General features: G+C 43.4%; 1 protein-coding gene across 2 annotated transcripts in view; it reads right to left on the reverse strand.

The window, feature by feature from the left end:
- NMNAT3 (nicotinamide nucleotide adenylyltransferase 3) overlaps nt 1-22098 on the reverse strand; it is a 77846-nt gene that overhangs the window by 33389 nt on the left and 22359 nt on the right. The window contains exon 2 of one of the 2 annotated variants that reach the window (XM_038750607.1): nt 6565-6748. In XM_038750607.1, coding sequence (XP_038606535.1) covers nt 6565-6748 — 184 coding nt within the window. The remainder of the gene's footprint in view (nt 1-6564; nt 6749-22098) is intronic. The other variant, XM_038750615.1, reaches the window with a different exon arrangement.

Genomic DNA, 22098 nt, shown 5'->3' on the forward strand with positions numbered 1-22098 from the left:
GAACACACTGCAGAGCAATAGCAGACAAGGATCCGTCAAACAGGGCTGAGAAGGAGTGGTCACAGGGATGGAAGGAGATCCACATCATTACTGTATCAACAAAAATGAGGCCTGATAGTGTTTTGATCAGGACAGAGAGATTAACTGTGTCCAGAGAAGCTGAGAGGTCTATGAGAATCAGGATGGAGTTCAACCTTCTGGACTTGGTTCATTCATTCATTCATTCATTTAATCGTATTTATTGAGCACTTACTGTGTGCAGAGCACTGTACTAAGTGCTCGGGAAGTACAAGTTGGCAACATATAGAGACGGTCCCTACCCAACAGCGGGCTCACAGTCTAGAAGTGATAAGTCGGTCATTGGTGATCTGAGATGGAACAGTATTGATGGAGTGAAGAGGCTGAAAGCCAGATGGCAGAGGGTCAAGAAGAGAATTGATAGAGAGGAAATTAAGGCAGTACATACACACGGCCTGTTCTAGGAGTTTAGACTGTAAGTTCCTTAAGGGCAGGAAGAGTGTCTACCAACTCTATTGTTCTCTCCCAAGCACTTAGTACAGTGCTCTGCCCAAATACCATTGATTGATTGACTGACTGATTGAAAAGGAGGGGCAGAGAGCTGAGGTGGAGTGGACTGTGGGGTCTAGAGTGGTTTTTTTTAGAATGGGGGAGACTCGAGCATGTTTAGACAGATGATCTGTCTAAACAGGTGTTTATGTTGCCAACTTGTACTTCTCAAGAGCTTAGTACAGTGCTCTGCACACAGTAAGCGCTCAGTAAATATGATTGAATGAATGAATGAATGAATGAATGATCAGCTAGAAAAAATGGGATAGGACAAAGGGACACTGTACTAAGAGCTTGGGAGAGTACATTATCACAATAAACGGACACATTCCCTGCAAACAATGAGCTTACAGTTCAGAGACAGAGGCAACCTCAAGGTTAGATGGAGAGTTAACAATCTTGATATTTGTGAATTACACAGAGATTCATGGAGATCATTTGATCTGGTAAGGCCAGGCATTCCAGAGGCAGTTCAGACTCAAGTCTTACCAGTTTCCTAAATAACTCTACAAAGTTCAGTTCGGGGTTCAAATGACTGTGCTACAATAATGTTTTCAGCACAAAGCATAGGATGAGATGAACAGCATAAACCATTACAATTCCTCTCTGTTATCCTTTAATCCTTCCAGAAATAAAATCCACATGAAAGTCAGAGAGTTGCACTAATCCCTCCACAATTATCCAGTGGTAGTGCCGGGTATCAAGATCAGTATTAAGCAAGGTTATTGAGTCCCTACTGTGGCCACAACAGTGATCAAAGCTTCAAGGAAAACAAACAGGCATATAAGATGAGAACCTTATCCTTGAGGACATTACAATGGAAAGGAGGTGTAAGCATAAACTGAAAAGTCCTTGAGAGGGAGCAGGAGAAGAGACCTAAAGGAAGTGTATAATGAACAAAATGGATAATTAAACCAACAGTAAATAACTACATGAAAGTGTTGAGGTAACTTGGCGGCCGGGTGTGTGGCTGAGAGGTGAGCCATGCTCTTCTTGCTTTCCATAAGACCCATTTTCCTGACTCAAACTCCGGTACACAGGTACTCTATTTACAGACCAGGGGTCCAAAGAGTGAGTTATCCAATGTGACTTGTAGTATTCATTCATTCATTCATTCATCCAATCGTATTTATTGAGTGCTTACTGTGTACAGAGCACTGTACTAAGCGCTTGGGAAGTACAAATCGGCAACATATAGAGACAGTCCCTACCCAACAATGGGCTCACAGTCTAGAAGGGGAAGACAGACAACAGAACAAAACATGTGGACAGGTGTCAAAATTGTCAGAACAAATAGAATTAAAGCTATATACACACCATTAACAAAATAAATAGAATAGTAAATATGTACAAGTAAAATAAATAGAATAATAAATCTGTACAACTATATACAAGTGCTGTGGGGAGGGGAAGGAGGTAGGGCGGTGGGGATGGGGAGGAGGAGAGGAAAAAGGGGGCTCAGTCTGGGAAGGCCTCCTGGAGGAGGTGAGCTCTCAGTAGGGCTTTGAAGAGAGGAAGAGAGCTAGCTTGGCAGATGTGTGGAGGGAGGGCATTCCAGGCCATGGGAAGGACTTGAGCCGGGGGTCGACGGCAGGACAGGCGAGGAAGAGGCCCAGTGAGGAGATTAGCGGCAGAGGAGCGGAGGGTGCAGGCTGGGCTGGAGAAAGAGAGAAGGGAGGTGAGGTAGGAGGGGGCGAGGGGATGGACAGCCTTGAAGCCGAGAGTGAGAAGTTTTTGCTTGATTCATAGGTTGACAGGCAGCCACTGGAGATTTTTGAAGAGGGGAGTAACATGCCCAGAGCATTTCTGTACAAAGATAATCTGGGCAGCAGAGTGATGTATAGACTGAAGTGGGGAGCTACCTCTTTTCCTCCCTTCAAGGCCCTACTGAGAGCTCACCTCCTCCAGGAGGCCTTCCCAGACTGAGCCCCTTTCGTCCTCTCCCTCTCGTCCCCCTCTCCATCCCCCCATCTTACCTCCTTCCCTTCCCCACAGCACCTGTATATATGTAGATATGTTTGTACATATTTATTACTCTATTTATTTTACTTGTACATATCTATTCTATTTATTTTATTTTGTTAGTATGTCTGGTTTTGTTCTCTGTCTCCCCCTTTTAGACTGTGAGCCAACTGTTGGGTAGGGACTGTCTCTATATGTTGCCAACGTGTACTTCCCAAGTGCTTAGTATAGTGCTCTGCACACAGTAAATGCTCAATATGATTGATTGATTGATTGATTGGGGAGAGATAGGAGGATGGGAGATCAGAAAGGAGGCTGATGCAGTAATCCAGTCGGGATAGGATGAGAGATTGAACTAGCAAGGTTGCTGTTTGGATGGAGAGGAAAGGGTGGATCTTGGTGATGTTGTGGTGGTGAGCCCAGCAGGTTTTGGTGATGGATTGGATGTGTGGGGTGAACGAGAGAGCAGAGTTGAGGGGGCTTATGAAACGGGAAGGATGGTAGTGTCATCTACAGTGACAGAAAAGTTAGGGAGAGGGCAGGGTTTGGGAGGGAAGATAAGGTGTTCAGTTTTAGACACATTGAGTTTTAGACATCCAGATGGTGATGTCCTGAAGGCAGGAGGAGATATGAGTCCGAAGGGAGGAAGAGAGCTGGGGCAGAGATGTAGATTTGGGTGTCATCAGCGTAGAGATGATAGTGGAAGCTGTGAGAGTGAATGAGTTCACTAAGGGAGTGAGTGGAGATAGAGAACAGAAGGGGACCAAGAACTGACCCTTGAGGAACCCCTACAGTAAGGGGATGGGAGGGGAAGGAGGAGCCCTCAAAGGAGACTGAGAATGAATGGCAGGAGAGATAAAGGGAGAACCAGGAGAGGACGGAGTCTGTGAAGCCAAGGTTGGATAGCGTGTTAAGGAGAAAGGGGTGGTCCACAGTGTTGATGGCAGCTGAGAGGTCGAGGAGGATTAGGATAGAGTAGGAGCCATTGGATTTGGCAAGAAGGAGGTCATTGGTGACCTTTGAGAGGGCAGTTTTGGTGGAGCTTAGGGAACGGAAGCATTACCCCCTCCTCTCACTTCTGCACTTCCACGTTAGTTAGGCACTTGGGCACTCACTCCGACTCCCCTTCCCAATGTACTTTCATACATATTTTCAAAATCTGTAACTTTCTCCTTCCTGAAAATTATTTTAGTGCCTTTCCCTCCAGTAGATTGTAAAATCCATTAGGGCAGGGTTCATGTCTACCAGCTAGCCGTATTTCTCCTGGGTGTTTAGTATAGTGCTCTGTATGGAGTAAGCACTCAACAAACACTATTGATCGAGCCAGTAAGCCCTCCTTGGACAGGGAATGTGTCCATTTATTGTTATATGGTACTCTCCCAAGTGCTTAGTACAGTGCTCTGCACATGGTAAGTGCTCAATAAAAATTGACTGGATGAATGAATGATTGATTACAGATGCTTCACTGAAAGGGATCCTTCAATTCATTTCTGGTCTGGTAGTTGATCTTACGTGCTGCCAAAGCATCAGTAATTTTAGCACTTTTCTTTAGTGGAATTGCAAAAGTCATATGTGCATGTTGCAGGAGAGCATGTGGGGATGCATTACATTTTAAGAGGTTTGCTAAGCAAATGAAAAAAATGAGCTATATGAATTCCACCTTCCGCAGCTCTAGATCTATTTGGCATTCTGTGATTTAATGATTAATAAATGCCTGTCTTTGAGAAATATTTTAACCAAGAAGAGTCGTACAGGTACATTCGTTATTTGTGGTGGCTTTTCGTGTATTTTGGTAAAGTGACTATCAGGAAAAGCATGCCTGAACTTGCTAAAAGTTTAGGACTACTATGCAAAGCCACACTGAAACAGTGGAAGACACCTGAAGAGCAAAAAAATTTTAAGTATAATAACAACTTTGAACTGCCCATGATTTGACTTCACACTCAATAATTCAGAACTGTTTTCCACTTTACAATGATATGTCCAGTTCCCTGTTAGGATATTCTAAAATTATTGTATTTTTATGGGGTTATATTTAACTGTAAGTATGCATTAATTACCCCCAATTCTGCAGACACATTCTGAGGAGAGGTTAGATGAAAACCCATACAGTGAGTCCTTATATATAATTTAGAGACTGGGTATTTATTTTCTCAAATTTTTCCTTAAAGACTCAAAAAGCTAAGTGACACTAACACAAATCATTCCAAGAGTGGGGATCCTGAGAATTGTGTATGAAATACAAGTCATACCATCTTTGAAGGATCATTCTTGTACTGTAATCTATACATTATGCATCTTAAGCAATTTCTCTTTCTGAATATCTTTGTTACTCCATGACACTGATGTACATATCCTTAAACTCTAATATTTTGTTGCCTGTCTTACTCTGCAAACTGTAAGTTCCTTGTTGGCAGGGATTGTATCTACTACCACTATTGTACTGTACTTTCCCAAGTGCTCAGTACAGTGCTCTTTACACAGTAAGCACTGAATAAACACAACTGATTGATTGACTGATTTATTTTTTTCTTATTTGAACAGTTTGTCTTTTAAAAGCACATAGGCTTCGTAATTCAAATGAATATCTCATTATACTCATAGGAAGGGCCTGCATCACACAATTTTTGAGGTGTTTAATAATGATGGTATTTGTTAAGCACTTACTATGTGCCAAACACTGTTCTAAGCACTGGTGGAGATACAAGGTCATTAGGTTGTGCCACATGGGGCTCACAGTCTTAATCCCCATTTTACAGATGAGGTAACTGAGTCACAGAGAAGTTAAGTGATTTTCCCAAGGTCACACAGCTGACAAGTGGTGGAGCCGGGATTAGAACCCATGACCTCTGACTCCTAAGCCCGGGCTCTTTCCACTGAGCCATGCTGCTTCTCTAATAGCCATTCATTCATTCAGTAGTATTAATTGAGTGCTTACTGTGTGTTCTCAATTGAATTTTGTATTGTATGGGAGATCAGGATACATACTGTATCCTTTTGTACAGTACTGTACTTTCCAAGTGATTAGTACAGTGTTCTGCACAAAGTAAACCCTCAATAAATACGATTGAATGAATGAATGAAAGGTGGGGACGATAATCTAAATCTCACGTTTTCAATCACTTACATTTAAAATCTACCACCAAGGAAGATCAGGATTTCATACCACAACCTTCTGATACTACAGCTGCGCAATTCTTACAATCTCCTTCTGTCCAGGGAGTAAATAGTTCACACTCGTCTCAATTTTGTTGGTGTCAGTACAGGTCTTTCCTAATCCCTACCTTATTTGACTACCTCCTTCAGTGCTTTGCACATAATAATAATAATAATAAAATGATGGCATTTGTTAAGCACTTACTATGTGCAAAGCACTGTTCTAAGCACTGGGGGGATATAACATGATCAGGTTGTCCCACGTGGGGCTCACAGTCAATCCCCATTTACAGATGAGGTAACTGAGGCTCAGAGAAGTTAAGTGACTTGCCCAAGGTCACAAAGCAGACATGTGGCGGAGCCGGGATTCGAACCCATGACCTCTGACTCCAAAGCCCGGGCTCTTTCCACTGAGCCACGCTGCTTCTCTGGATCTGGGCTCTAAAGTAAGCACACATAGTAAGCTCACATAGTAAGCACTTAACAAATGTCATTATTATTATTATTATTATTATTATTATTATTTTAGAATAAAGTCCCCTGCCTCTTTTCACTTTGTGCACGGCTTGGCTCTGTGATCCTCTTGCCCCTGAATAATAACTATGACATTTGTTAAGCACTTACTATGTGCCAAGCACTGTTCAAAGTGCTGGGGTAGATACAGGGTAATCAGGTTGTCCCACGTGGGGCTCACACCTTTAATTCCCATTTTCCAGATGAGGTAACTGAGGCATAGAGAAGTTAAGTGACTTGCCCAAGGTCACACAGCAGACAAGTCGTGGAAGCAGGATTAGAACCCATGACCTCTGACTCCCAAGCCTGTGCTCTTTCCATTAAGTCTGAACCAAATCTTTGTCCTACAGAGAATCATTCCATTACCTCAACACGTTCACAGTCTCGGTCCAAGTCTCCTGTTCACTCTCCCACGTATCCACTCGAATCCAGTCAGACGTCTGTAAAGCCAGCCGGGCCATGGCTATTCGGTGTTTTGCTGCTGCCAGATCTTTCTTTCCATAACCATCATTCACCGGGGAAAGTATGCCTTTAATCACCTGGTATCTTCCTTCAAAGATAGAGAGCATTGACATTTTTATCGCTAGACAGATACACTTAGTAGCAATGTTTAATTTATGCAACTACTGCAAATCAATACGCCCGTTCTACTGTGACTGTATTTTTCAAACTTCTATTATTGAAGTATTAATTCCCTTCAACAGTATTAAAAAGCACTGCAGGAGTATAAAAACATCCACCAGAAAAATCATTTATAATACAGGAAACGCAATTTAGCTTACATAACTAAGTTAACAAGTTGTAAAGTCGAGCAACTGGATCAGTGCAGCAACTTGAAAGATCAAATACTGTATTTGTTTTCAATTCACCAGAATTATATCTTCCTATAGTTCAAAGCGGGAAACGTCAAGGATAGACAATTAAGGTGTTTTAAAATAAGGCAAGCCTGGAGGCACATGACTTCATTGACCTTTCCAGAAATGAAGATTGCTTTCCATCTGTCTGGCTTAACTAAATATGAAAATAGGCTTTTGCAAATAACAAAGAGTGAAATCATGAATACAATAACCCTTCATGAGCTGAGACTATTGTCAGAAATTAATAATAATAATGGTAATCACTAAGTGCCTAGTTGTTGCCAAGCACTGTGCTAAACAATGGGACAAGTACAAGATAATCTCAGATCAGGAATGAAACCAGGTAGTGACATACCTTGAAAACCAGAGTTTTCTTCATTACAAAATATCAGGGCATGACAAATGTCAGCTATCCATTCATTCATTCATTCAATCGTATTTATTGAGCGCTTGTGAGTGGGGGCAAAATGGGGGCAAACGAGCTGTGGCTTGGGAGTGTGAAACAGGGCTCTGAAGAATAAGTGATCCGTAAGACCTGATTTGGGGTGTTTTCAGTACCACTGGAAAGCTCTCAGATCAATCATATATTTTTTCAATCAATCTTATGTACTGAGTACCTACTGTGTGCAGAGCATTATACTAAATGCTTGGGAGAGTACAATATAAACAGAGTTTGAAGACACATTATCTGCCCATAAGGACCTTACAGGGGGAGGCAGATATTAAAATCAATTACGGATATGTACCTCAGTCCTGTGGGGCTGAGGATGGGATGAATAAAGGGTACAAATCCAAGTGCAAAGACAGTGCAGAAGGGAGAGGGAGTAGGGGAAATGAGGGCTTAGTCAGGAAAGGCCTCTTGGAGGAGATGGGATTTTAATAAGGCTTTGAAGGTGGGGAGAGTGGTGGTCTGTCGGATCAATCAATCAATCAATCAATCAATCGTATTTATTGAGCGCTTACTATGTGCAGAGCACTGTACTAAGCACTTGGGAAGTACAAATTGGCATCACATAGAGACAGTCCCTACCCAACAGTGGGCTCACAGTCTAAAAGGGGGAGACAGAGAACAGAACCAAACATACCAACAAAATAAAATAAGTAGGATAGAAATGTACAAGTAAAATAAATAAATAAATAGATAAATAGAGTAATAAATATGTACAACCATATATACGTATATACAGGTGCTGTGGGGAAGGGAAGGAGGTAAGACGGGAGGATGGAGAGGGGGACGAGGGGGAGAGGAAAGAAGGGGCTCAGTCTGGGAAGGCCTCCTGGAGGAGGTGAGCTCTCAGCAGGGCCTTGAAGGGAGGAAGAGAGCTAGCTTGGCGGATGGGCAGAGGGAGGGCATTCCAGGCCCGGGGGATGACGTGGGCCGGGGGTCGATGGCGGGACAGGCGAGAGCGAGGTACAGTGAGGAGATTAGTGGTGGAGGAGCGGAGGGTGCGGGCTGGGCAGTAGAAGGAGAGAAGGGAGGTGAGGTAGGAGGGGGCGAGGTGATGGAGAGCCTTGAAGCCCAGGGTGAGGAGTTTCTGCTTGATGCGCAGATTGATCGGTAGCCATTGGAGGTTTTTGAGGAGGGGAGTAATATGTCCAGAGCGTTTCTGGACAAAGATAATCCGGGCAGCAGCATGAAGTATGGATTGAAGTGGAGAGAGACACGAGGATGGGAGATCAGAGAGAAGGCTGATGCAGTAGTCCAGACGGGATAGGATGAGAGCTTGAATGAGCAAGGTAGCGGTTTGGATGGAGAGGAAAGGGCGGATCTTGGCAATGTTGCGGAGCTGAGACCGGCAGGTTTTGGTGATGGCTTGGATGTGAGGGGTGAATGAGAGAGCGGAGTCGAGGATGACACCAAGGTTGCGGGCTTGTGAGACGGGAAGGATGGTAGTGCCGTCAACAGAGATGGGAAAGTCAGGGAGAGGACAAGGTTTGGGAGGGAAGACAAGGAGCTCAGTCTTCGACATGTTGAGCTTTAGGTGGCGGGCAGACATCCAGATGGAGATGTCCTGAAGGCAGGAGGAGATGCGAGCCTGGAGGGAGGGGGAGAGAGCAGGGGCAGAGATGTAGATCTGGGTGTCATCAGCGTAGAGATGATAGTTGAAGCCATGGGAGCGAATGAGGTCACCAAGGGAGTGAGTGTAGATTGAGAACAGAAGGGGACCAAGCACTGAACCTTGGGGAACCCCCACAGTAAGAGGATGGGAGGGGGAGGAGGAGCCTGCAAAAGAGACTGAGAAAGAACGACCGGAGAGATAAGAGGAGAACCAGGAGAGGACAGAGTCTGTGAAGCCAAGGTCAGATAACGTGTTGAGGAGAAGGGGGTGGTCCACAGTGTCAAAGGCAGCTGAGAGGTCGAGGAGGATTAGGACAGAGTATGAGCCGTTGGATTTGGCAAGCAGGAGGTCATTGGTGACCTTTGAGAGCGCAGTTTCCGTGGAATGAAGGGGACGGAAGCCAGACTGGAGGGGGTCGAGGAGAGAGTTGTTGTTGAAGGGATATGAAGGGAGAAGGAATTCCAGGCCAGAGACAAAACGCAGGTGAGGGATTGTTGGTGAGAGACAGATGGGTTAGAGGTACAGTGAGTAGACTGGTATTATTGAAGCAAAGTGAATGTGTGGGGTTGGAATAGGAAGCCATCAAAGTAAGATAGGAGGGATCATGGTGACTGATCATGATGGCTGAAGTGCTTTAATGATAGCATTTACTAGCATTTATTAAGTGCTTACTATATGCAAAGCACTGTTCTAAGCACTGGGGAGGTTACAAGGTGATCAGGTTGTCCCACGGGAGGCTCACAGTCTTAATCCCCATTTTACAGATGAGGTAACTGAGGCACAGAGAATAATAATAATAATGGCATTTGTTAAGCGCTTACTATGTGCAAAGCACTGTTCTAAGTGCTGGCACTGTTCTAAGCGCTGGCCTAAAGTGACTTGCCCAAAGTCACACAGCTGGCAATTGGCGGAGTTGGGATTTGAATCCATGACTTTTGACTCCAAAGCCCATGCTCTTTCCACTGGGCCACGCTGCTTCTCCTCATTTTAGAGCCAATGGTAGGGAGTTTCTGTTTCATGTGGAGGTGGATGGGTAACAACTAGAGAGGTTCTTGAGGAATGGGTAAACATGGACTGAACGGCTTTTTAGAAAAAAGCCTGTAAACTCCCTGCGGGCAGGGAATGTATTTGTTGTTATATTGTACTCTCTCAAGTGCTTAGTACAGTGCTCTGCACACAGTAAGCACTCAATAAATATGATGGACTGACAAAAATGACCTGAGCGGCAGAGTGGAGTGGAGGAGGCAGGGAGGTCAGCAAAAAGGCTGAAGCAGGATAGTCAAAGCAGGAGAGGATAAGTGTTTGGAACAGCAGAGTAGCAGTTTAATTGGAGGGGAAAGGTGTCAAAGACCTAGATTGATTGAGACTAGTAGTCTGACTAAACACCTGGGGATAATAATAATAATAATTTTGGTATTTGTTAAGCGCTTACTATGTGCAAAGCACTGTTCGAAGCACTGCAATGGATTTTCCTCCTCATCTGGATACCCTTGGGCACCAATAACAGGTAATGATAAATGAAAGCAGTATTGCCTAATGGAAAGAGCATCAACTAATCGATTATGCTTTTCACATAGTAAGCGTGTAATAAATGCCATCATTATTATTATTAATCTTGGGAGATCTTGGAAGAATACAATAGAGATGGAAGACATAAAACCCTGCCCACAGGGGGCATACCGTCTAGAGAGGAAGAAAGACACTGAAACAAAAAGCATGGGGCTGGAAGTTATTAATAATAATAATAATAATAATAATAATAATAATGGTATTTGTAAAGTGCTTATTATGTGCCAGGCACATTCTCCATTCCCTATCTCTGCTCTGAACATCAAGGTAAGCTTCTCTGGGTAAATTTTAATATTTGAACATGAGTTCTGTGTTTCTTCTAATCATCATCAGACCAAAGTACCTGTACTATAAAAATTTGGGAGGTGAGTTGACTGCCATAGAGACAGTCAAAGGGGATGAAGGGAGGGTAGAGAGAATTATGCAAATTTCTTGTAACAAATATCATTATATTTTCCAACAGAGCTCGTGTTTCTTTATTTGTGAATTTCCTGTGCCTACCATGCATTAACTGCCGGTTATTTATTTATGTGTTTATGAAAAGGAAGATTTTCAACATTGTATTGCAATGGTTAAGGATGAGTTTGCCTCAAATTGACTGAGGTGGGACTGCATGGAGAAAACTGTGGAGGAAGATTGACATCTTTGAAATCGCATTAAATCTTTTTCACAACAATTCTTCTCTAGGAAGGGCATTTACTGGAACCTCCACCTTCTCTCTCCAAAGGGAATAAGAGGAAGAAGCCCTTGGCGCCACTGTTTTTGATGTCAGCCTGCCTGGATGTAGTGAGAGAGAACAGGGCAGTTCAGAAGAGAAGCTGCATGATCTAGTGGAAAGAGCATGGGCTGGGGACTCAGAGGACCTGAGTTCTAATTTTGACTTGCCACATGTCTGCTGTGTGACCTGGGGCAAGTCACTTCACTTCTCTGTGCCTCAGTTACCTCATCTGTAAAATGGGAATTAAGACTCTGAGCCCCATGTGGGATAGGAACTGTGTCCAACCTGATTACCATGTAAATGCCCCAGTGCTTAGAACAGTGTGTGGCACATAGTAAGTGCTTAACAAATTCTGAAATTATTATTATTATTATTGTTATTGTTATTATTTTTCCTGGGAGAAGATTGGCACCTGTTTGGTGTAGAAGACTTAATGGAAAAAAAAATATTTTTCTGGAAAGAGAATGGTGGCATTTGACTTCATGGGTTGCAGCATTAGCATGGTTTAAAAACAATCTATTTTTTTTCTTTCTGCTGTTAGTGAGGCAGAAAGAGTAAGGGATGAGAGGGAGGCATTATGTATTTTGCATTAAGTCTTGCTAAACAATTTTTTAAACAAAATCATCCCAAGGGAAGACATATGGGAAACTGAGTTACCTGTTAACCCTCCTACTTATACTGTAAAAGCCCATATGAAGTAGCGTGGCTCAGTGAGAAGCAGTGTGGCTCAGTGGAAAGAGCCGGGGCTTTGGGGTCAGGGATCATGGGTTCAAATCCCGACCACCAATTATCAGCTGTGTGACTTTGGGCAAGTCACTTAACTTCTCTGTGCCTCAGTTACCTCATCTGTAAAATGGGGATCAAGACTGTGAGCCCCCTGTGGGACAACCTGATCACCTTGTAACCTCTCCAGCGCTTAGAACAGTGCTTGGCACATAGTAAGTGCTTAATAAATGCCATTATTATTATTACTATGTGGGACAGGACCTGTGTCTGACCTGATTATTATGCATTTGCCCCAGAGCTTAGTTCAATGCTTTGCACATAGTAGATACTTAATAAACCCCACAATTATTGTTATTATTATTACTGCCATTTAAAAGCATTTATTTAGGTTTAGGCCATTATTTAGCGTTTGGAGACTGTTATATTTTTGCATAGAAATAGAAAAAAAAAGCATTTCATACCTATACAAAATTCTATTTTTGAGTACTGCTTGAAATGTAACAAAATAATTTCAAACTATTTTTCGAAGATTGCCAATCTGGAAACAGATTTAATAGACGTTTATAGTATAAAGACTTCAGTCACCTCAGCACATCTACCAATGCATTATGAAGCATCACAATGAATATTTAACATTAAACTTACCTTGTCAAAGCAAATGAAAAATAAAGAGCATTTTGTGATCACAGCTGCTTGAATTCATTCTAATTCTAAAAGTCTGGCAATTTATAGTGGCTCTCCCCATCATTAGTGTGATTTAATGAGGCTTTGCTCTGTGATAAATGGCTTTGATAGTATTCTACTGCTAAATAATTTACAACAAGAACAACAATATGGATTGAGAATTCCTATTATGGAAAATCAGGTCTAGATTTTTTGTGGCATAGTTCATATAGTGTGAATGGTTGTTGCCAATTTCATCTTAAGTTTCCAGGCTTGTTTACAGAAAACATGGGAGATTTTGATGTCCCCATCAAAAACATTCTGAATGAAATAACACACCAGAAAATACTGTGGCTTTTTCCCAAGTTATACATGCTTTCCTCTGAGACTGTGAAATGAAAATACCTTGAAAATAGGCTGTTCCTGATACACAGAAAGAGAGCAATATACAAGCTCCTCTCTTGGCTACAATTCAATCCGTTTGGAAAGAAAACTTTGAGTATCTCTCAAATGGACCCCAAGTGATGGCATGATATGAAATATGCATCAGTTTGAGGCAACATGGCACTGCTCTTCAAGAGAGAAGAGCAGTGATGAAGATGGAGAGGAGGAGTAGCCTCCTCCCCAAAGAGCATCTCTGGACTCCATACATTCTGCTTCTAGACATTTATTAAAGGCTATTAGGTTGGTGGGCTCCCTAGGGGAAAAATAATAATAATGATAACAACAACAATAATTGTGGTATTTGTTAAGTGCTTACTATGTGCCAGGCACCATACTAAAGACCAGAATGGATAAAAGCAAAATGGGTTGGACGCAGTCCCTGTCCCATGTGAGGCTCATAGTCTCATTCCCCATTTTATGGATGAGGTAACTGAAGCCCAGAGAAATGAAGTGACTTCATCATCATCATCATCATCAATCGTATTTATTGAGCGCTTACTATGTGCAGAGCACTGTACTAAGCGCTTGGGAAGTACAAATTGGCAACATATAGAGACAGTCCCTACCCAACAGTGGGCTCACGGTCTAAAAGGGGGAGACAGAGAACAAAACCAAACATACTAACAAAATAAAATAAATAGGATAGATATGTACAAGTAAAATAAATAAATAAATAAATAGAGTAATAAATATGTACAACCATATATACATATATACAGGTGCTGTGGGGAAGGGAAGGAGGTAAGCCGGGGGGGGGGATGGAGAGGGGGAAGAGGGGGAGAGGAAGGAAGGGGCTCAGTCTGGGAAGGCCTCCTGGAGGAGGTGACTTGCCCATAGGTCACACAGCAGAGAAGTGGAGGAGCCAGGATTAGAACCCATGATTAGAACTGTGCCCTCTCCACTACGCCAAATATCTTTGGGGAAAAAAAAAACACCCTAGGTAAAAGTCAATCTGGAAAATGAAGCTAGGTACTAATAAACGGTAATTGTCAGAAAGAAACAATGCTGGGGGAAAGGTCTTGCTTTGCCCTGTCTTTATTGTGTTTGCACCAGTAGTCATTTAATACAGTGCTTGCACACGGTAAGTACTCAATAAATACGGTTGAATAAATGAATGAATGCCACCTACAGCTTCCACAGCCCTTAAAAGCAAACTGGGATACTGTCACCACTAATTTGGCTATGGGTATGAACTGCTTATTCTTGGTGGCCTTAGTGATCACCTGTTTGTAGAATGTGGTTCATGGTACTAGAGTTGTCCTTTGGTTTGAAGACTGTTGCTCAAGGTGAGAATGTATCAATGAGAAAATTGTTTGCTCACATGCACACAATATCCATGTGGATACTGTAGTGTGCACCTTTTCTGGTCTTTTGCTACTCAGGGTGAACGCTGCCCAGAAACCGGTGGTTAAGAGTGGAAACATGTATCCTATCATCAGCAGGGTACGTGCTTGAGTAGTTTTTTTACAGTAGTGGTGATGGTTTGTCCCCCACCATCTACACTCTCTGAAGTCTTGCGCACAGAAAAAGGCATCGTAAGATGTCTGGCAGGGAGAATGAATACAGTCAGAAATTACAGAATGCCTCCTCCTCTAGACTGTAAACTCCTTGTGGACCAGGAATGAGTCTAGCAACTCTGTTGCATTGTACTCTCCCAAGTACACTCCTCAGCAGACAGTGAGCACTCAATAAATATAATTGATTGACTGACTGATTGAATACCCGGGACCTCAGCAGCAACAGACACCTGTGACCTTAACCATTTCAAAAAAAAAAAAAAGAAAGGGAACAGAACAACAGCAAAATATATATGTAACTAGGTGGACTGGAAATAGGAAATGACAAGAGAAACATGGTAGGAATATGCAAGGAGGGCAGCTTATAGAAAGAGGAGCACGGCATCTCCATACAGTCATTTCTGCAGGATTATCCTGTCCAAACCCAGTCATTTACTGATTGTGAAAGCCTCACCCAACAGCCACCGTGCTGACGTGGGATACTCTCTCTAGAGCAAGTCCATGGCTTAGTGGCTAGACCACAGGCCCGGGAGTCAGAAAGTCCTGGGATCTAATCCCAGCTCTGCCACTTGTCTGGTATGTGACCTCGGGCAAGTCACTTCATTTCTCTGGACCTCAGTTACCTCATCTGTAAAAAGGGGATTAAGACTATGAGCCCCATGAGGGACAGGGACTGTATCCAACCCGATTTGCTTTTCCCCCCAGCACTTAGTACAGTGCCTGGCACATAGTAGGCACTTAACAAATACCACAATTATTATTATTATTTTTATTATTAATAAGGTGTACCCAGGACTTATCTTCATGATCAACCTCCTTCCCAGCTATAAATCCCTATGTGAGTCAGAGACTGTGTTCAACCTGAATAGCTTGCATCTACCTCAGTGCTTAGAAAAGCAGATGACAGATAGTAAGTGCTTAAGAAATGCCATGGGGAAAAAAAAAAAACCCTTCATCAAGCAACTGTTGACTGAATGATCTTGCTTACTCATAGTAATCAAAGAGTCACCTGCCTTATATTCTGCGGAGCAAGTCAATAATAATAATAAAAGTGTTTTTTGTTAAGCACTTACTTTATGCCAACTGCTGGGATAGACCCGATTTGCCGGTATCCACCCTGGCGCTTAGTAGAATGCCTGGCACATAGTAAGCATAACAACTACCATTATTATTATCATTTTTATTGTTATACAAGATAACGAGGTCCCACATGAAGCTCGCAGCTTAAATAGGAGGGAGAACAGACACTCTAAAGCACTCAAAGAAGTCAGTGAGGGTGAAATGTGGCGTGAGTTAACCTCACAACCGCAATAGGAATTCAGTCCTATTGTAGAGGTGGAATTTGATTCCTGCCAGCAGCAGGATCTGTATCTCCCACCACTTCTGGGCACTGTTTCCCAATCATCTCCAGGTCCAGTGTTCTTCTAGCAGGGTTTGAGTGGTTTTGGGGATCCCCAGAGCACTGTCCAAAGTGGTGGGGGTAAGGTCTGAATCCAGTGATGCCTCAGCCCCTATGCAGGGCCTCATCTTGGATTGGAAAGAGAGGGGAGGGGATGGTCCACGTTGGTGCCTGGAATGTGTTGTGGCCAGGAGAGAGCCTATGTGGAGTAGCAGGGGCTTGGAATTTGATTCTAGAAGATGTTACCATGCATGCATGGTAGTTCTCTATGAGTGGAGCAGTTTCCTGGGCACGATGGGAGAGATGTGGTCCTGTAAGCCGTAAGTCCCGGTTTCAAGTCCCGGTTCTGACATCCAATACTTGTGCGGCCTTGAGCAAGTCACTCAACCTCTCCATGCTTCAGTTTCCCCAGCTATAAACTGGGCATAATAATACCTGAACCCTACCTCACAGGGATGTTGCAAGGAGTAAATAACTAATTAATGAAGGGTGCTTTAGTAATAAAAGCACCTCATACAAACAGGGTATTAAAGAAGCAGCATAGTGAAGTAGATAGAGCATTGGCTTGGGAGTCAGAAGGTCATGGGTTCTAATCAGCTTTGCCACACGTCTGCTGTGTGACCTTGGGTGAGTCACTTCACTTCTCTAAGCCTCAGTTACCTCATCTGGAAAATGGGGATTGAGACTGTGAGCCCCAAGTGCGACAAGGGACTGTGTCCAACCAGATTTGCTTGTATCCACCCTAGTGCTTAGAAAAATGCTTGGCACATAACAAATGCTTAACAAATACAACGGCTATCATTATTGAAGTGCAACTCCCAGCTCAGTTGGACTTGCAAGGTCATTTTCCATAAAGGCATGCTTAAGTTGCCTCAGACCCTTTGCTCAAATCCTTCCTAGAATTCATGGCTACTTCACATATGCCAGACCATCTACCTCTCTTTGAAGCCCTGCCTCAATCCCTCCTGTAATCCCATCTCCTTTGAGAAGCATTCCAAGATTACCTTCTCTCCAGATCATATCCTACAAACACCTTAGATTTATGCACTAAAAACCACTCGTAGCACCTTTGTACACACTCAGATTTACAGATTCTAACATTTACGTATTTATTATTTCACTCATTCACCTTTCCAGTCTTTTCTTTCCCTGACTTGTAAACATTTTGGGCTGATTCCCCAGTTAGATTATAGAGTCATTGAGAGTAGGGATTAGTTTTTTTGTTTTTTTTCCCAAATGCTTGGTACAGAGTTAGGTGCACAGTTTGTGCTCAATAAGTACGATTAATTGATTGATTGATAGACAACCAACCTAGGATCCTGTAGTCCAAAGCACCCTTTGTGCTCTCCTGGCGGGGGTTGAACCAAGGTGGGCGGTTAGCTTCTGGATTTTTAGCTACAGAAAAACTCTCCTTGCCAAACAGGAAGGCATGCCAAATACTCCATAAATCAGTCATTCATTCAATTGTATTTATTAAGCACTTGCAATGTGCAGAGCACTGTACTAAGAGCTTGAGAAAGTGTAATAGAACAATAAACAGTGACGATCCCTGCCCGCAATGAGTTCACAGCTCTCTCCCACTTACCCTACCTCACGAATCTCCTATTAAAACTCAGCCTGTACACTTTGCACCCTTTCAGGATCACACCTGGAGGGTTTCTAGTGTTCTACCAGTCTCAGCTACGGGAGGGAGAGTCAAGCAGAGGCAGACCCAGTCCATTCCTAACCTGGCCAGTGGCTAGCAAGTAGAAGGCCATCTGCTACAAGTCAAAACTCCCCTGTGCTGGGCAGCAGCAGCTTGGGAGAGAGTCAAGGGCATAGACTCAAGTATACTGTGTGGAAGGAAGCAATTGTAAACCACTTTTGTATTTTTACAAGAAAATTCTGTGGATATACTACCAGAATGATTGCAGATGAAGGTGGGACATTCTGGGAGAGATGGGTCCATGGAGTCAGTATGGGTCAGAGATGACTCGACAGCATAAGATAAGACAAGTTCAGTTTGCTCCTCTAATGTCAACCTACTTATTATACCTCTACCTCATCTGCCTCATCACTGACTCTTTGCCCACATCCTCCCTCTGGCCTGGAACTCCTTCCCTCTTCATATCTAGCACTTAGTACAGTGCTCTGCACATAGTAAGCGCTCAATAAATACGATTGATGATGATATCTGACAGACCACTATTCTCCCCACCTTCAAAACACTCCTAAAAGCACATCTCTTCCAAGAGGCCTTCCCTGATTAAGCCCTCATTCCCCTCCTCACGCTCCCTTCTTCATCACCTATGCACTTTGCTGTGTGGCTCACTGGAAAAAGCATGGGCTTTGGAGTCAGAGGTCGTGGGTTCAAATCCCAGCTCCACCAATAGTCAGCTGTGTGACTTTGGGCAAGTCACTTAACTTCTATGTGCCTCAGTTCCCTCATCTGTAAAATAGGGATTAAGACTGTGAGCCCCGCGTGGGACAACCTGATCACCTTGTATCCCCCCAGCGCTTAGAACAGTGCTTTACTATCATTATTATTATTATTATTATTATTATTATTATTATTATTATTATTATCTCTTCTATGCAGCCTTCCCTGATTAAGCCCTCATTCCCCTTCTCACACTCCCTTCTACATCACCTTTGCACTTTGCTGTGTGGCTCAGTGGAAAGAGCACGGGCTTTGGAGTCAGAGGTCATGGGTTCAAATCCCTGCTCTGCCAATTGTCAGCTATGTGACTTGGGCAAGTCACTTAACTTCTCTGTGCCTCAGTCACCTCATCTGCAAAATGGGGGTTAAGACTGTGAGCCCCCCGTGGGACAACTTGATCACCTTGTAACCTCACCAGCTCTTAGAACAGTGCTTTGCACACAGTAAGCACTTAATAAATTCCATCATCATTATTATTGTCATTATTATTATTATTATCCCTTAAGCACTTTGATTCTCAATCAACCTCATGGCACTTATGCACATATCCTCATATGTCCCATTTCTACTCTCTGTAAAATACTTCAGTGTCTCTTTCCTCATCTGGAGAAGTTCCCTGACTCTCAGGGTCTGTCATTTCATTTGAGCCTATCTCTTGGCTTCCTGTTCTTCAGAAAACCTTTGCTCAAGCTCGCTGTGGGCAGGGAACGTGTCTGTCAACTCTATTGTATTACACTTTTCCAAGAGTTCAGTACAGTGCTCTGCTCTAAAAAAGTGTACAATAAATACCAATGATTGATTGATTGGTAAAGCAGAAGACTGTTAGGATACAGCTGGGGCAGACATAGTCTGGATTGCAGCAATCAGAAAAAAGATGGATCTCGAGGAAACCTATCAGTGGTATTTATTGAGCACTAACTGTGTGCAGAGCACTGTATGAGCACTCAGGAGAGCACAGTAAAATAGAGTTGGTAAGCACACTCTCCACAGTGAGCTTGAGCAAAGGTTTGGTAAAAAACAGGAGACCCAGAGAAAGTATCAAATCAAATAACAGACCCCGCGAGTGACAAGCTTGGTCCCCTTCTGTTCTCGATCTACACGCACTCCCTTGGTGACCTCATTTGCTCCCACGGCTTCAACTATCATCTCTACGCTGATGACAACCAGATCTACATCTCTGCCCCTGCTCTCTCCCCTTCTCTCCAGGCTCGCATCTCCTCCTGCCTTCAGGACATCTCCATCTGGATGTCTGCCCCCCACCTAAAGCTCAACATGTCGAAGACTGAAATCCTTGTCTTCCCTCCCAAACCTTGCCCTCTCCCTGACTTTCCCATCTCTGTTGACGGCACTACCACCCTTCCCGTCTCACAAGCCCGCAACCTTGGTGTCATCCTCGACTCCGCTCTCTCATTCACCCCTCACATCCAAGCCGTCACCAAAACCTGCCGGTCTCAGCTCCACAACATTGCCAAGATCCGCCCTTTCCTTTCCATCCCAACCGCTACCCTGCTCATTCAAGCTCTCATCCTATCCCATCTGGACTACTGCATCAGCCTTCTCTCTGATCTCCCATCCTCGTGTCTCTCTGTACTTCAATCCATACTTCATGCTGCTGCCCGGATTATCTTTGTCCAGAAACGCTTTGGGCATATCACTCCCCTCCTCAAAAATCTCCAGTGGCTACCAATCAATCTGTGCATCAGGCAGAAACGCCTCACCCTCGACTTCAAGGCTGTCCACCCCCTTGCCCCCTCCTACCTCACCTCCCTTCTCTCCTTCTACAGCCCAGTCCGCACCCTCCGCTCCTCCGCCGCTGATCTCCTCACCGTACCTCGCTCTCGCCTGTCCCGCCATCGACCCCCGGCCTACGTCATCCCCCGGGCCTGGAATGCCCTCCCTCTGCCCATCCGCCAAGCTAGCTCTCTTCCTCCCTTCAAGGCCCTGCTGAGAGCTCACCTCCTCCAGGAGGCCTTCCCAGACTGAGCCCCTTCCTTCCTCTCCCCCTCGTCCCCCTCTCCATCCCCCCATCTTACCTCCTTCCCTTCCCCACAGCACCTGTATATATGTATATATGTTTGTACTTATTTTTTACTCTATTTATTTATTTTATTTGTACATATCTATTCTATTTATTTTGTTTTGTTAGTATGTTTGGTTTTGTTCTCTGTCTCCCCCTTTTAGACTGTGAGCCCACTGTTGGGTAGGGACTGTCTCTATATGTTGCCAATTTGTACTTCCCAAGCGCTTAGTATAGTGCTCTGCACATAGTGAGTACTCAATAAATATGATTGATGATGATGATGATAAATGAAGAATAGGACACTCTCTGTGCAGAACATAAATGTCAGCCTCCCTAAAGGTCTTTTCAGCCACACTCATGTATTCAAGGGTATAATCTTGCAATCCAAGTGCTGTCTTGGAAGCAAAGGACTAGGCCACATATAGGGAGGATCAGCACATCGATATCCTCTTCTTCAAATACAAAGGAGAGCAAGATATTCCCATCCCTAAGTTTCTCTATTAACTCATTTCTCCTGAATCGATTATATTTGGACCATTTCTCATCTTGCACTGCTAATAGTAGTGTCAGTCTCCAATCAATTTCAAAGGGAGCTGCACTTTTGGATCAGGTCCATAGAGATGTGCGGGAAGAAGAGAAATGGATCCAGTTTTCTTCCATTAAGCTTGAACTAAAACATCTACTGTCTAAAACAAGAGGTATCCCTAAGAGACTTAGAGTCCAGATTCTTTTGAAATATATTCATTTTGGACTTTTTCTTCAATAACACTCAGGGCCTTGGGAAGCAGCTACTCCTGGGGGCAACCTGATTTACTTTGGTTTCTCATCTCTCTGCCTGAGCAGAGAGATTTGTTCTTTGAAATAACTCACACTATCTACAGAATGAAAGACTCCTTCATTTTTGGTAGTTTTTACAACTTGGTAGCTTCTGTGTGAGGCTTCCATTCCTTTTATTTCCAGATGTCTTGTTTTCTTTGTGCGCACTTCTTAAAAAAACTTGGCAAGAACTAGACACACTGCTTTTTTGTTTGATCAAGTTAAAGTTTTGGTACTGATCTATGATAGAAAGGAGTTTTTTGGGCTTTACCTTTCCATCCTGCTCTTTTTTTTTAACCCAGTTGACAGTTCCTTCTGCTTTTCTCTTTTCTAAAACCATCTCATTTAGAGGGCCCCTGAGTAGTTTGTAAGACCCCCTAAACTCTAAGCTCCTTTATTGGCAGGGTACATGTCTACCAACTGTATTATATTATACCCTCTCCAGCTCTTAGTAGAGAGCTCTGCATGATGTATGTGCTCAGAAAACACCACTGATGGACTGATTGATTAGAACCTCTTCTCTCAAGTGTTCTTTGAGTACTTTAATTTTCTCTTCTTTAAACTTTGGTTACCCTTTTCTCTGCTCTGTGTAACAGCAGAGCTCGGTGAGAAAGGTGGAGAGTTTTCCACTGGGTCTGTCCCACCATTAAGGAATCATTTCAACTACCGCTGAAGCCTGGATAGATTCAGTG

The sequence above is a fragment of the Tachyglossus aculeatus genome, chromosome 1, assembly GCF_015852505.1.
Source record: "Tachyglossus aculeatus isolate mTacAcu1 chromosome 1, mTacAcu1.pri, whole genome shotgun sequence".
Taxonomy (NCBI): Eukaryota; Metazoa; Chordata; class Mammalia; order Monotremata; family Tachyglossidae; genus Tachyglossus; species Tachyglossus aculeatus.